Source organism: Perca flavescens, chromosome 2, assembly GCF_004354835.1.
Source record: "Perca flavescens isolate YP-PL-M2 chromosome 2, PFLA_1.0, whole genome shotgun sequence".
In the NCBI taxonomy this organism is placed as follows: Eukaryota; Metazoa; Chordata; class Actinopteri; order Perciformes; family Percidae; genus Perca; species Perca flavescens.
Window position 1 is genome coordinate 21198698 of NC_041332.1, and position 17189 is coordinate 21215886.

The 17189-nt window shown below is 42.3% G+C and overlaps 1 protein-coding gene across 1 annotated transcript in view; it reads left to right on the top strand.

Moving 5' to 3' along the window:
* The first annotated feature begins 369 nt into the window (after positions 1-369).
* Positions 370-17189, top strand: part of LOC114562559 (nuclear factor 1 X-type-like) — a 61184-nt gene continuing 44364 nt past the window's right edge. Inside the window, exon 1 of the mRNA XM_028589009.1 lies at positions 370-430. Coding sequence (XP_028444810.1) covers positions 370-430 — 61 coding nt within the window. The remainder of the gene's footprint in view (positions 431-17189) is intronic.

The window sequence follows — 17189 nt, forward strand, 5'->3', positions numbered from 1 at the left end:
GGGAAGGAATGGATATCTCATCACCCAGCTTGCTTAAACTATGAGTCAGTATCCGTAATTGGTCATGAGCCAATCACTGCTACAGTAGGTCTCCACTTGATGAAAGTAGCAGTGTACAATTTGCCTGAGCTTGGGTTCAGATTAACGAGAAAGTTTAGTTTATTCACAACTTTGTATTGTGAGTGTCTCCATGATAGTTCGGTCTCATCGATTTTAAACCGCTCCTTTGCCTCAGTCCCCCCTCCAACCCCCTCTCTCTTTGTGAGACAAAGTCAGTGTTTCTTCCTCACTCCTAAGTGAGTTCAGCCTGTGGCAGGGAGACAGTGGATTCGTCATGCGAGGTGTGTAAGGAGATATGGTGTGTGATCAATGACGGTGCTGGTTGCAGTGTGCACGCTTAGCGCTGCCAGCCAGTGTAAAGAGGCCAGAGGTAGAAAGTTGAACAGAGGGAGAAAAGTTTGGGACTACATTGTTTGAGACTACGTAAACAGGAGATGGAATATTATTAAGTTGCTCCATCCTCCTTTTTTGTTTCTCTTTTTTTCTCTAGTCTCTCTCTGTGTTCCTCCTGACCTGAAATTGGGGGTTAGATTGAGGATAGTGACGGACTAATGAGCCCCCTTTCCTGCAATTATCCTCCTCTCTCCTATTCTCTGTCTCTCTGTATCCCTCTCCCTCTCAAATTCTCTGTTTAGCTTTGTCTGTTCATCTTGTTCATTTTCTCTTTCACTCTAATCATTCTGTTTCCCTCTCTCCTGTTTCTGCTTCGCCTGCTTTTGCTGTCATCTTCTTAGAACGTAGTGGTAAATCAAGATGGCACTTTATCTTTAAAAGCAACATGATGGTCAATTAGAGAAATCTGGTCCTAATTTGTGGTAGATTGCTATCTGAGACTTTGGATGGAAAAGCTGCTTGTTAATAAAGGATAAATGCAGAGCTGTGCTCCCTTTCTCTTTGTTCCCTCCTTTGTTTTCATTTGATTGGGTTTTTTCTTTTTTATTTCGGCCTTCTCTCCACTTGGGTTTAAAATAGTTTTCTCTTTCCTTCATTTATTTTCTCTTCAATGCTTACTGAAATCAGTTTCACAGAATGAAGAGAATATTTTTTTATAATATGTAATGAAGTTTTGAAAGTGTGTTTTCTTCATACTGTTCATGTATGAATCTTGGTTATTAGCTTATTGGCAGTGAATCCTGCCATATAGGATCATTATTTTTGTCCACACACTCATTTTGTGGTCTGAACTGCCTTTTAACCGCAGGAGGACTTTTGTATATGTGTGTTACAGTGTTTAACTGGAGGTGTGCATGAAAAAGAACATGAGTTCTTTTCCTTTCATGGTGCCTGGCTGCTGTGTGTGTTTAGTTTGGTTGCTAGCTAGCTGTTTTTTGTTTCTTTGGCACAACATATTGATACAGACAGAACACCCCCACCCTTCACTGTGACAACCGAAGCCTTGGAGGCTGTAGATATATGTGTATGTGCAATCAGTATAGCAAAGTGAAATTACATTGAAACATATTTTCAGTTGTAATTGTTGTTGTTAACCTTGGCACCAGGGATTTAAATAAGAGCAGGTTAAAGCTCTGGTGGTCAGCAAGCACCCAACCTGTTTAAGTTGCCTTGAACGGGACCTCCCTACCAGCTCCAGAGGTGCTACTCTGTAACCAACCTTGACCTCTGACCCCCCTGAACATGGCAACTAGAGTAAAGCATTTTTACAGGGGATCAGTGAGGTATCACGTCACAAGTAGCTCCTAGCGTAGTACCATGCTCTTTGGATGGTAAATGCCTTGCACAGGTGCTAATGGGATGCTACCCCCCTAGCCTAGCGACAGCTGCTTCACATCCTATCTCCTAGTCTTGTGCCAAGTAAAAGTCACTCTGGATGCTAAATCCTTGTCTTGTGCACCTTGCTAATAAGTCCCAATCCATGCTGATCCTTATTAATTCAGCCTAAAAACTAGCATACCACTGCCCTCTATGTGGTGTTATTGCGGGGTCAGCCCAATGACAGCCTGAGAGAGAGAAAAGGATGAGGAAGAAGATGAATGAGTTGCTGAGTTCTGACTGTATGTGACACATATGTGTGGCTGTTGTTGATTAAAAGTTGTTGTTGTAATTGCGGGGCTTAAAATGCCAGGTGGCGGATGTGTCCCGCTAATCCCCTATCTAATTTCGAGGTCCAGGGGTGAAGCTCTTAATCCGAAACACACACATACGCTCACTCATAGTCTTGCAAACACACACATTTGCACATACGCACACATCCCCCCACAGAACAACATATGCACATACACATGTTCTCAGTCCTCTTTGTTAATTGTATGCACAAAAAGTCTGGAAATTCCCAGAAATTGGTTAACTTATTTTGTGAATTCTTCAAACAATGTTCATACAATACATCAAAAGAATGGCAACATATGCACCCCGCACTCACACATAAAAATGTTTAACGTCACAAGTTTGGCCTTGCCCCGCAGATGCACTTTTATCTGTTTGTTTTTGTTGATGGACTGTGCATCCGTGTATGACCTTATGGCCATGTTTATGTAGGATAGCTTTAATTGATGATTCATACGGTCCTCATCTCTACACAAGCACACGCAAACATGCCCCACATCATTTTATGTCAAAGTCTGTATCATTCTTTCGGACTTCTTTTGGACTTCTTTTGCTTTCTTTTTATCTTTCTCCCTCCTGTCTTAATTTGCATGACTTCAGCAGTTTACAGGGTTGTTGCTGCACCCTCAGGCCATATAAAGGTACACTTGAGATAAGGGAAAGTGTCACAGTGAAGGGGCATAAGAGGGTTGACTGGCAGCTCCACCCTTTACCTCAGTTCACCCCAGCTCCGCTCTGCTCTACTGTAAGTGGGTCAACCACACAGTGCACATTTTGACTCACTCTGTCTGAAGAATCTTTCTAAGCACAACAATTTATCAGTCTTTTATTGAGCTTTTATGTGACTTTGATTTATATCTTGGTTTATCTTAATAGCTTTCATGTTATAGTCAAGGTATTATCGGGGTGTCTGTTATTCCTTTTATTGTCTGAAGTTATGTAAATGTTCAGTCTTAAAAAGCCTTTCTTTTCACCAAGCAGTAACAGAATTGTTTGGGCCTCCAACACCTGTTGATAGCTTTCTTTTTCTGACTATATTTAGCACATAGAGTTCAGACCCTACCTCTTTCTCTTTTATTTTTTCTTTCCCTCAGCCTTCTGCCTCTCTGTGGCAGGTGTGGCGGCCATGTGTTTTAAGTATGTGTAGTAGTTTACAGCCCAAGCTAAGAGGGGGAGGGAGGGAAGGAGGGAGGGAGGGAGGAGGAACTGCCTTGCCCCGGGCATAGGGTCATCTCAGGTGAAATGGCTCTTTGGACATGTGGGCGTGGTCTCAAAGAGACAAAGGAGGGGTCAGAGGAGAAGTCTGTTGACACACAAGATAGATAGAAAATTTGTTATAGGAGGAGTGATCAGGAAACCAACAATATTTCTGTACATTCTTAGCACAAAAGTCTCGTCAAATGTAGTATAAATTCCATCCTTTAACTTGTATTAGTTATACTTTTGTGCATGACAATTACATTGGCAGGAATGAAAATCTTAAGAATGACAGAAAGTAGGAAAGAAAGAGGGTGGGAGACAGGGGAAAACTCCTTCTGGCCTCTGGCTGTACTGTGGATGCAGAAGGAGTTCCTAATAAAGGCGAAATATGCATCTGAGTGATCCGTTGAATGACCGGGACAGTGTAAAGTGTTGTGAATTTTCAGTGACAGCAGCAAGATGTGTGTTCAAAGTTGGAGCACTGAGAAAGGTGCCTCGTCAAGGGACCTCTGTCAGAAAAAAGGGGAAACTTTTAGAAGGAAGGAGGGAAAATAAACGGAGGGTGGGGGGTTGACAGATGATTTCCCAAGTTCAGATATTAAAAGAGGGCGGAGTAAATGATAGAGAGGAAGGGAGTGAAAGAGAGAAACGGAGAGAAGTGGGGAGGTGGCAAGAGAGAGAAAGAAAGCGAGGCTGCAAAGAGGAGGAACGTAAGAGAGAGCGAGAGCTTTTTTGCAGGGCGGGTTTCCTGAGGTCACAGTACTGAATATCGCAGAGGAATGTGGAATGCTGAACCGCTGCCAAGGCAAACACTGCGGCCACGCCACCGCTGCCCCCAATGGCTGTCAAGGGCAGCTTTATATACACACAAAGACACAAACACGCAGTCATATATGTGCATGAGCATATATGCATACAGTACAGTCATACAGAATGGCCAACGCACACTAAGACTGGATATACTGCACACATACAGTACATGTACAAAACCCAATTCCAATGAAGTTGGGATGTTGTGTAAAATGTAAATAAAAACAGAATACAATGATTTGCAAATCCTTTTCAATCTATATTTAATTGAATACACTACAAAGACAATATAGCTATGTGTGCTATGTTCAAACTGATTAAGTTTATTCATGGGAAAATTGAGGAATGCTCAAAAACCATCTGTTTGGAACATTCCACAGGTGAACAGGTTAATTGGTCACGATTGGGTATAAAAGGACCATCCCCAAAAGGCTCAGTTGTTCACAAGCAAGGATGGGGCGAGTTTTACCACTTTGTGAACAACAGCGTGAGCAAATAGTCCAACAGTTTAAGAACAACGTTTCTCAACATACAATTGCAAGGAATTTAGATATTTCATCATCTACAGTCCATATTATCATCAAAAGATTCAGAGAATCTAGAGAAATCTCTGCACGTAAGCAGCAAGGCCGAAAACCAACATTGAATGCCTGTGACCTTTGATCCCTCAGGTGGCACTGCATTTAAAAACGTAGGTAATGATATTACCATGTGGGCTCAGGAAAAAAAACATTGTCAGTTAACACAGTTTGTCGCTATATCAACAAGTGCAAGTTAAAACTCTACCATGCAAAGCGAAAGCCATACATCAACAACACCCAGAAACGCCGACGGCTTCTCTGGGCCCGAGCTCATCTGAGATGGACTGACACAAAGTGGAAAAGTGTGCTGTGGTCACATCATTTCCTCTGGGCCGAAGAGGAAAAGGACCATCTAGAATGTTATCAGCGCAAAGGTCAAAAGCCAGCATCTGTGATGGTATGGGGGTGCGTTAGTGCCCATGGCGTGGGTAACTTGCACATTTGTGAAGGCGCCATTAATGCTGAAAGGTAGTTACAGGTTTTGGAGCAACATATGCTGCCATCCAAGCAACGTCTTCTTCGACGTCTCTGCTTATTTCAGCAAGACAATGCCAAGCCACATTCTGCACGTGTCACGTGTGCTTTTTTTTTACACAATGTCCCAACTTCATTGGAGTTGGGGTATGTACTTGTAGAAACTTCCATGCTGCCAGCACATGCAGAAGATGTTTTTGTGTGTGTGTGTGTGTGTGTGTGTGTGTGTGTGTGTGTGTGTGTGTGTGTGTGTGTGTGTGTGTGTGTGTGTGTGTGTGTGTGCGCGTGCGTGCGTGCGTGTGTGTGTGTTTAGAAGGAATTTTATAATGGACCGTGACAGCATAGCTGAAATGCAGAGAGCTATAAGTTTTTACAGCTGTGACACACACACACACACACACGTAAGTGCGTGTACAGTTACATGCAGAGTGAATGAGTCATTTACTGCTGGTTGGACAAACATGTTAAAACACACACTCGCACATACACTGATCCAGTGACTCATACGCCATGCACACACATGCTAAACCAGTATTTGATGTTTTGTCAAGGACTTAAGTTATATCCGCCGTCGGCTAGAAATAAATGCAGACGTAGAGGAGAGTGCACCTTTGAAGAATTCAAGTTCAAATGATGAAAAGAGAGAGAGATAAAGTGCTCCTCCAAGGGCAAAGAAACTCTTCCATTTGTCCTCCATTTTCATTCCAGAGTCAAATGAGAACATTTTGAACATATGCAATTGATTGAATCAAGGAGACACTGCAGTACAGACAGTCAGGACAGGTTCAGCAGGATGAAGGATGGGCTGCATCACAGAAGAAGATGCACAGCGAGCAGAGAAAGGAGACAGGCATGTCAACAGTGACTGTTTTAGTGTGTGTGCATTTGTGTCCAAGTGATTTACTTGTGTGTGCCTGCTCACAGGTCTATAAAAGCTAACAAGACAAATTGCTATGTCTCAATCCATGGTTGTTTTTCTAGCTGTTGTAAATTTAGAGGCTGTAGTGTGCATCCCACCCTTTTCTGTGTGTGTGTGTGTGTGTGTGTGTGTGTGTGTGTGTGTGTGTGTGTGTGTGTGTGTGTGTGTGTGTGTGTGTGTGTGTGTGTGTGTGTGTGTGTGTGTGTGTGTGTGTGTCTTTTTCTCCTCCTCCGCCACCCTCCCTCTGTCTCGGAGCATGCCAGGGTCAGAGGTCATAACAACTGAGCCACTCCGTCGTTCTTTGATGTGGTTCGCCACACAGATGCGTGCATGCTCATGCACACATACACACACACACACACACACACACACACACATACACACACACACACCAAGGTCAGGTCAAGACAAACAGCACTCACACTTAAAGCCTTGTGCCTCCGTTTGCTCTCTCTCAAGGCGCTGACAGCCAAGGAGAAAAAACAAGGCCAGGGTTTTTGCATTGCTGGTCTTTGTGCTTTGATGTGCTCTCATGTTTCCAACATGCACATTAGTAAGTTTTGACAACAGCCCTTAGGCACAGGAAGGGGTACATCTGTGTGACATGGATGCAGACTGTGTGCATGAAGATGTTGTGTGGTATTTTATGTGTCAAGAAAGACAAAACACTATATATTCTGACGAGAAATAATCAGAAGGAACTGGCTGCAGACGTAGTGAAAAGCCCTGTCTTGGTACTCAAGGCTGTCCCTTTTTCCTGCTAGTAATAAGGGCACATTGAGTTCAGCAGCAAAAAGGGGACCTGTCACTGGACATCTGCAACCAGACTACTGTAAAAATGTTGTCACGTTCATTATTCAAAAATGTAAAATGGTGAAGGTCCAATTTGTAAATTGGCAACTTTTTGTTCTACAAGGACTCTTTCCTTCCAGAATTTATGTTTTGCGTTTGAGGCTATGATTCATTTTCTCAAAGTAGGCAGGTTCTGTGTGGATTTGTGTGCTTTTGTTCACACCAGAAGAGATTAAATGAGCTAATTTAATATGCGCAAGTGTTTCGTATGCAAACATATGTATTTGTTTATGCAGTTGCTCACACATGTACAGCAAGCATACATGTGTTTTTTTTTCATTCTGTCCACACCCTCTCATCACCCTCCATCCATCCCTCTGTTCTTTCCCTTCTTCGCTGTTAGCTGCGCAGTTGGGAGAGGCAGGTCTGGAGTCAAAAGTGCAAGTGTGGCGCTTGGCTGATGAGTCACAGAGAGGCAGCTTTCCCCCCACTGTTTGTAAATATGTGGTTACCCTAATTGAACGCAGCTCCAGTTCCAAACAACTTTCATTTCTTCTTCTTCTACTGTGTGTGTGTGTGTGTGTGTGTGTGTGTGTGTGTGTGTGTGTGTGTGTGTGTGTGTGTGTGTGTGTGTGTGTGTGTGTGGGTGTGTGGGTGGGCGTGTGCGTGGCCACAGCTGGAGCAGCAGGAGACACATGGCACTGATACACACCGCTGTGCAAAAATCACACATACACATGGTTACACATAACAGAAGGACAGAGGTCCACTGGTACACACATAGGATCCAATTGATATTGTGAGGAGAAGGATATAGCATATCTTTCTGCATCTTTTGTTTCTCCCTTTTTCTCATATGTATACACACACACACACACACACACACACACGCACGCACACACAGAGCAACTTTAACATCTCTCCATAATTACAGGCGGAGAGATCCCAGTCTAAAGGCTGCGGTTTGGCTGGCCCTCCTCTCCCTCCATTAAGACACTAAGCAGCATGTGTCACTCAGCACTTGGATGGCTCCTATCCAGAGGTGGCAGCAGGGGGCCAATAAATATACACTCTCATTCTCACACACTCACACAAACACACACATCGAGGTGTTAGTGAGGGGCCAATGAATGTTTTCCCTGAAGGCTCTGTCTAGGTGACACTGGCATTAATACTGCCATCTACCGTACCTCATCTCTGTCCATTTTATCTCATCTTTGATACGTTTTTCTCATATTAATTTTACTTGCGTACAGAAAGTGTCAACTAAATTAAGTTAATCTAATGTAGATCTAACCAAACTCCCCTTCATACCCTAAGATATGGATCCTAATTCAATTTCCTTATTAAAAAAAAGAAATCCTTGCTGTTACTTTAACTAAGCCTTTAAAACCTAGATGTAACTCTTCTATAAACTAAATTGACTGGTCAGCAGTACCAAATGCCATCATTTGCTATTTTGACCTTTTGATCCAAAGCATGCCCTCAATGACTCTTTGAGTCTTTGATATCACTGCAGACCCAGAAGTATCCTTTGCTAAATTAATCTCCCTCATCCTCTAATTTTTCTTCCCTTACCATCCCAACACAGATTTAGTAATTTCACATTTAGGTCCTTAAATAGTTTGAATAGAACTAATTAGATTATGTCCTCCTTCACAAGCCCCCGAAGCACCTTGTACAGAATTAGACTTTATTTGAACCTGTTTTTACTTCTCTACCTGTTTTGTTTTTCCTGCAGTCCTGTCTTGACTTCATTTAATGATCCATGAACCTTTCGGTAAACAAACAAGATTTTCCCAAGGTTTAAGCTCCTCCCGTGCAAATCTAGAAGGTGGTCTGCGGTGGCATATCCTATATAATTTCTCTCACAACACCTTGATCTTTAAACTTTGGCTTCGGTGGCAGTTGATGCGTATGGAAGTAGCTTTACCTTTCCTAAGTGAACTGTGAAATAATCATATTAGTTTTGCATTCCCTGTTACCCACATTATTAAGTAAGATAAGTTGTTATAAATTAAAGTTTGAAGTTTTTTTATGTTTCCTCATTTAAACACATCTGTCTAATATTTAACAACTTCATTGACTATATCTTGGCAAAAGAAAAATGACAGTAACTTTTCATCCACAAGTGCCTCAGTCAGGTCGTAAAGGATAATACAAAGTCAAGTAATCCATACATACTGTGCAGACACGTTTAAATAAGCTTTTTTGGATGAACTGTTATGACTTCCTGACCCCCCCATGACTCCAGTACATTAGCTTCAAGTGCTTAGACTGTCACCTCGGGCTCCATCTGTAGCCATCATAAAACTTTGACTCCTCTGTACATAATTCAGATTTGATTTGATTTACGTTGACTCTTTCCTCAACCAAACATATAGGGTCATAGCACGTTTAGCTCTTGCAGCGGTCTGATCTCCCTTTGACCCTGCACACCCTGACTTACCAGTGTGTACGTGGCAGAGCCATATTAGCATTAGACTCTCTGGCCTGGTGTTGGTAATGGCTGATTAATCGACTGGTGACAGTATCAGAGCTCCCCTCACAAAGCAGCTTATCCTCTCCGGGGCAGAGCCAGAACACCCTGTGATTGTGTGTTGCTCATAGTAGACTTCCCAATTCCAGAGTAGAAGAAACAAGAAAGAGTGAATTGTACCTACTGTATATTACTGATGATTTTATTACATTTACAAGGACAGCACTGTGCCTTATCCTGAAATATGATTAGTAGCACATGATCGAAAAGCAATAGGGACAAAAGAGTTAGTGACTGAGGGAAACAGATGCAGCTGTGCATAACCACACACACACACACACACACACACACACACACACACACACACACTGGCCGTGACAAAAACACAGTTTAAATCCACTCGGGGATTACAAATCCACTTATAGTGGGTCAACTTGACTATGTCAGCTGCAGATCCCGCACTGATCCTGCTGCCCTTCTACACCGCTTCATGTTGCATATTTGAAAGAACAAATATGAACATGATGAATTCCCAAGTGGTTAGTTGCAATGCATGAAGCATGTGTGTACATGAGAGTAACCCACATGCACATATTGACCCTAGTGCATTATGACCATCCTGCTCTCAGTGCGTGTAGCAGATGCTGAGACCTTGCAGTCCGTGGAGACTCAGAACTGTTTTACGGTTTAATGTTCTGAGGGTTGGATTGAACATAAATGGCAGTAAAAGATTAGCACCAAATGAGCGAGTGGTAGCAAAGAATAAAAAAACAGAGCTTTTTGTGTCTGCCTGTTTTTGTGTAATTGGGACAAGTGAAGGAGTACGTCGTCTGAATGAATAATGACACATATGATAGTGACTTTAATCACATCTGTTTATGTGATTTCATCTCCCTCCATTCCCATTGGACCTCCCCTAGTTCTTGGAATGAGCCGCAGCCTGGTCTGCCAAAAAAAATCTCTTGTTTGCTGCTATTTACTTAAATCTGTCAAAGAGGCACTGTTGGAGCCCATGCTGTTATGGTTCTCCCTTTTGCTCTGTATGTATGTGTGTCTGCAAAGTACACAAGAAAATGCCAATGTGTGTAATGTTCTATACTGTTCTCTCAGTTGTGTGTGAGAGTAAAGACGTATCCAGGCATCCGTAGCCAGTGGATACACACACACTCTCTCTCTCTTACTCTCTCTCACACACACACACACACACACACACACACACACACACACACACACACTCATACAGACACACACGCAACCAGAGCCAGCCAGCTAGAGAGTGTGAGACGCCTCAATATCTCTCAGTGAGTAGAAACCTGGCACAGGCACTGGGTTCATCTCAACGTCTCTCTGTGTGAGAGCAGAGGCCTGTGAAAAAAATACACCCTCAGAATATATGACATACACACACACACACACATACACAGCACCTCAGAGAAGTGAAGAAGTGTCATACAGGGGTGTTGGGGGGATTTGTGTGGTTTGGATGTTTGCCTTTGTCAGATGAGCGATGTCATTTTCCCTCCTACTTTATGAAAGACGAGGGAGGGGGAGAGTGATTGGTCAAAGAGCATGCAAGGTGAAAGGATGCCAGGCAGATGTCAGCTCACACCTTCCCTCCCTTTTTCTTCATCTTGTTTGCTTTCTTCATTCTCTGTCTCTGTCCCTCCTCATCCATTTTCCCATAACCTCTCTCTCTCTCTCTATCATCTTTTCTTATTCACTTTGGGGTCTGGAGGCATCACAGACCGCTCCCAGCTGGAATGGGTCTGAAAGCATTCAGGGATATTCAGTTATTATTAAACCTGCTCTCCGATTGCCAAATACCTCATCACTCATGTACGCACGCACACACACACACACACACACACACACACACACCCCCACACACACACACACACATACAAACACCACCTGGTAGAGTGAAGCAACCGCTTTTCTTACAGAAGATAGACATTAAAAAGAAGAACAAAAAATACCCTTCTGATTAGTAGTTGAGAGGATATTCGTAAATCTTCCCCTGTGTGATGGCAAAATGGTAAACACATGTCAAAGCTGTCTTCTCACAGTGCAAAGCTTAAAGAGTGCCTTTTTGAAAGTCTTCTGCATTACAATAATGATTCCACCACACCCAGAGGCCCACAGTCCTTATCCTCATCCAACCGACAACATTAACAATCAATCACAAACTCGTTAAATGCCAATACTCACTGCTCTTTGATGACTGCTATATATAACATCACACACTTATACTGTAATAGTACATACGTATTATTTCAGAAATGGCATCTAAATTCATGAAAATGCATAAGGTGCACTTGATTCATGATGACTAGCATTCAAATCTTATGCTGTTGTGGCAAGATTAATAAAACAATAACTCAAATACATTGTTTTTTAAATGTTTTAATTTAATCCAGATCTGTTTGTCACAACCCTCTTGGTTATAGACTGTCGTGGTCGTGTCTGTTCATACTCATTGAAGTTTGAGAAAGCTGGGCCTCTTTTCTTCCTTCAGAAGAACACATTTGCTACCATTTCTTTTCAGGACAGGATGAAAAACAACTTCCACTAAACAGGATAAAACATCCATCACACTGGATATGAAGCCAAAGTGTCTGTTGTATGTTCTTGAGTGTAATCAGTGCACCATTATGTCATGGTGGTTCTCTCCAGTTAGTCACTTGACACCCACAGGACGTAAGCTAACATGAAGTCTTATCATATCTAGTGTTTTCTTAATTTATTAGGCCATCTTCGTCTGTCAGGTTAACAGCTCATGTTAAGCTAGGTTCTACACCATAAAGGTTGTACTTTAACAAACAAAACAAGTAAATGTTAAAAATCTAATTTTGTGAATCTAAAACTTGCATCGCAGTAGTATGTGTATGTGTATAAACTACACACAATCAAAAGGGCTAAATGGGCTACAACTATGTTGTATAGGATGAGTAAAATTTTTTTGAAAGAAATCCAGTTAAGAACTAACAATGTAGCCTAATCCTAAAACTATGTAGAATAAACTATGGTGTCCAATGCAAACTACTTCGGCACATTACTTTTTTGAAGGTTTGGTGTCATAATTGCACGACTTGCTAGTTTTCTCTATTTTATGTTAGTGAAGAGAACAACAATAGCCTAATTTGCTGAAGGCAACAGAGCACGCAAGAGATCAGAGTGCCAATGCATTTTATGAATGCCTCTCACTCGAGTGCTTGCAGACTGTGACATTTCCTTACCATAAATTCAGGTTCTGAAATTTAAAACTTTAGGCTGAACCTGAACCAGAGCTTGAATGGGTCAAAGCCAGTCAGCAATCTACCCTCCCCCCATTACTTGTAGCGCGCTCTCTCTTGCTTTCTCTCTCGCGCGCGCTCCCGCTGTCCCCCTCCCTCAGTGTTGGATTAAGCAGAAGTGGTGGCATCAAAGGCCCTGTCACCACAAGAGTTAATGGAGCATTACATATGTGCATTTACACACAGAGACATGAGAGACAGGTCCTGCAACTTGAGATGGGGGCATTTGGAGATTTAGGATGGGGTTATTAACAGCATAGAAAGGAAAAAGAGAATGTTACAGAAAGGGTTATAGGGCAGGTTAAGAAAAGCATGTGTGAAAACGAAATATTACAGTGTGGTTTTCAATAAGTCCATGTGTGTGAGCATGCATTTGGAAAAAAGCCGGAGCAAAGAGAGGTCATGTTTAGAGGTCAAATCCTTCAAGTACATGGGGGAAGCTTGTAGTCATAAGGAGCAATGAAGAGATGCACTTGTTCAACATAAAGCCCTAATGTCATGCTTACTTACACACAACAGAAAGTCTGCTTCTCACTGAAGTGAAATGTAAACTGTTATCAGACACGCTCACACTCCCTGCAGGCAGCATACATTATATACATAACTACACGCAATGACATGCACCTTCCTGAAATACACACACACACACACACACACACATACCGACAGAGCCGGGTTAACAGGGTACAGTTCCTGTTGCTTCCCTGATCAAACAATGGCAGCTCTATTACAGGCCTGACAAGCCAGACTGTGCCAAGGGAGAGAGAGGGAGATGAAAAAAGAGAGCGAAGGAAAGGGAGCAGACAGAGAGATAGAACGGGCAGCAGGCTGAAGAAAAGCAGTCAACAAAACAGGCTTGGCAGTAAAAAAAAAAAAAAAAAAAAAAAAAAAAAAAAAAAAGAGGCTGAGAAGGAGAAAGAGAGAGATCCTCTTACATACAGGGCATACTGTAGAGTCCTTCAGGGTTTTGTCTCCATAGAAGTTGCAACACAGAAACTGTATTTCATTACCTGAATCCAAACTGCCTCCTGCAAGGAGAACTGAACATTGATGTGTAATTGCATGTCTGCATTTGCATGTGTTGTGTGCATGCATATGAGAACATGTGGGTTTGTGCTTGTCTATGCACAAGTCCATGTGGCTGTCTATTTGTGTTGGTGCTCTACAGTGTGTGCACGCCTCTTCAGTGTGCCATATATCAGGAAGTGACCAGCCACTGTTTTGTCCCCCTGTGTTTGACAGTAGCATGTACAGAGCCACTGTAAGGACACAACCTCTGCTTGGAACAAGCCACCCCTGTGTTTCCCCTCCTCCTCCTCCTCCTCCTTCTCCTTCTTCATATCCTGCCTACCACGTCTCTCCAGGAAACGCTCCTCCCTCTCTCTCTTTCCCCACCTCCCTTCCTTCCTCACCCCCCCCCTCCCTTAACTGCTGTCTGGGCCTTTATCACTCCTCTGCCTCCTTCCTCTTTCTATCTATCTGCTAGGATGAAAGAGTCTGTGAGGGAGTACATGTGAGGGAGCATTCCCTATGTGCATAATTGTGTGTGTGTGTGTGTGTGTGTGTGTGTGTGTGTTTGTGTGTGTGTGTGTACACGCACCTATGTATATTTATCTGTACATGGGTCTTTGTCTGTGCAAGTGTGTCTTTGTATATGTGATTAAAATTCTGTTGACTCTAGCGAGCTAGCTGTGTAAGGACTCCTATTGAGTCTGAGCAGGTGGGCTCCTGCTACTACAGTCCTGCTAATTACTTCTTCCTCTGGGTGACTGACTGGGTCAGGCAAAGGGCAGCTGACATACAGACAGCCCACTGTTAATGCTGAATAGAGTGAGGAGAAGTCAATGGATGATGAGACACCTTTGGTTAGTGAATTTGGTCAGTGGTGCTTTGGCTGTCATTGCCATATGTGCTGTTATGTGATTGTTTTGCTTCTTGCCCATTTAAAAATAATATTGGTTGTTAATTATATATGAACTTGTAGTTACTGTCTTTAACAAGCAAAGTGCTGTACAGTCCCTCACACACAATCTATTTACAACATACTCCACAATAACTCACATTCACCCACACAAACAGACAAACCGATGCCAGCAGAGCTGTCAAGCAAGGCAGGTTAACAGACTAGCAAAGCTTTAATTGTTGAATAGAAGTAAAAGCAATAAAAAAAATAGCAGTTATCAGATCAGATTAGTTGACAGTTCAGCCTCACTGGTAACAGAAAGCAAGAGCTACATGGGTGTAACAGGCAGTTCAGCATTCTTTTTGCTGTGCTACTTGTTAGATACATATTTAACCTGAAGTAACAAAAGGTTACTTTAGGAGGATGTAATTAGCATTACTCATCACCACCATGTAAATTAAAAGTGTTTTCTGTTCATAGCAGAGTTGACAAGTTGTCTTGTCATTGTCAATTATTTTGCCAGTTTACCAATGTGTCTGTTTTTCAGTTTTTTAGACTGAATCAAAGCTCAAGAGCAGCCTTGTGGTAGCAGAGGTCTTGATAAAGACAGACATTTCCAAGATGGGAATTCTGTGAACAGTATGACTACTGTACTGGCCACAGGTCAGATAAGCTCCTGTCCCTTAGTGATAGCCAGACAGTCAGGCATCTTATTAACCCTGCTAGTGGGCAGCCTGACTACATCAGATAGCTAGTCACTCAGTCGGGAGGTTTTTTTGGGGGGGATTCTGTGGATTTCTCAGATGTCAAGATAGTATTTTAGGCTACTGTGTTTTATTAAGGCACTGTCACAGTCAGGCAGCTATGTTTTTTGGCTTCTTAGCTGCTCCAGAAGAGGAGTAATACTCTGTTAACATACAGTTTTTTTGTATTGTATTTCATAACTTTCATGTCCATAAAATTGGTTTAATTTATCAGGTTGATAATCCGGGTTATCACAGCTAGATTCCTGCAAGAGAATCCTGATTTATTTGGCCTATATTTAACTTGTGCCCATGAGCGTGACAGAGACTTTAGATCTTGAAAGCTTCACTGTGACAGCATTGTGGAGAAATGAAAGGAGAGCTAATTACTCCTTATGGTGTGGCCTTGTATTCAAATGAATAAATTCAAAGACTGAATGCAACCAAAACTGACTAAAATAAATAAATCCAAATAAATTGGCTTTCACAACTGAACAGTAACCTATTTTGAGAGTGGCAACACACAGAGAGAGCGGAAAGTGAGGGACAGCAAAGTGAGGGACATGAATTATCCTGGAAATGTACTTCTGTTGACCCAAAGTATGCACAACCAGAAGTAGTTGTAGTGGGGGAGAGACTACAAGTCGTCTGAGATTTTAAATACCTTGGTCTACACATTCCACACAAAACAATCTCACTTTTAAATCGCACATAAAGATGGTGTAGTGACTAAGTCCTATACTTAGCCGCTACTAGTTGCTAATTGCGATTATTGTTTCTAACGTGTACTCAGACAAAACGATATCCAATCCTTTCCAATAGTTTGCATTTTGGGTCGTTTATTTTCCGCGTCCGCAGCGTTGATTTACAATGAATAATAAGTCATATAAAGTCCCATAAACAACGTAAGCCGAGCACAGTTAAAAACTGTTTGCTCCTCTTCTTCAATTAACAACACCTGTTTGCATCAATACAGGAACTTAAATACCCAAGCCAGTCTAGACCTTGACAAACACAAGGCAATATCATGCTCCTGTGGCTTGGAGGAAAACAACTCATATGGCTCCTAAAGAAGGTTTGCAATCATATTAAGTTCAACCTGGCAACTTTTAGATATTTTCGTAGTTGCATGTCAACAAAGGCTGCGATTCTATACATGCACTCAATGATTTTCTCCCTATCACCTATTGTTTGATAGTCTTGCTTTGCCAGACCTTCAGGGTCTGGCTAGTCCACACAGCGTTCCGGGATGGGAGAAAAGGCGCCCCTACCTAGCATTTCTTTATGGTGGGAGGAAACCGGACCGAAACTCTACACACAGACTGAACTCTGCCCAGACCAGACCAGTCCCTATTTGCTGTGAGGCAGCAGTGCTAACCACTGAGCTACCGTGCCGCCCAACAAAAAGTAAAACTTAATTTGAGGGAGTGGCTAACAAGTAGTCAAGTAGAGAAGCTGCATTTACTCTGTCCTTGATCAGTCAGAGGTCTGAATAAGTGAACTGATCTGACGCTGCTGAATACAGTGTGTGGTTAAAAAAAGGAAAATCCAAGGCACTTCTTCAATATTATTTAAAAAGCCTTTATTTTACTGGCTATTTCATAATAGAACATTTAAACGAAGAAGCAACCCACTCGTAGCTGCACAGACAGCGTTCTTCAGGGTTTGATTTTGTTTGAGAGAGGGAGAGCACTTATGTGGTTTTTGTGGGCAAGTGTTGTCTGTATCCACCTTTCTTGTGCCTGTCTGTATCCCTTTATCTAAGGTATACAGTTTAAATCTTGATTTATGCTGCCCCCCAAAACCTTTTTATATCCTCACAAGTCAATCTACAAGTGCATGAATGCATTTCTGGTCAAACTTGGAACTGG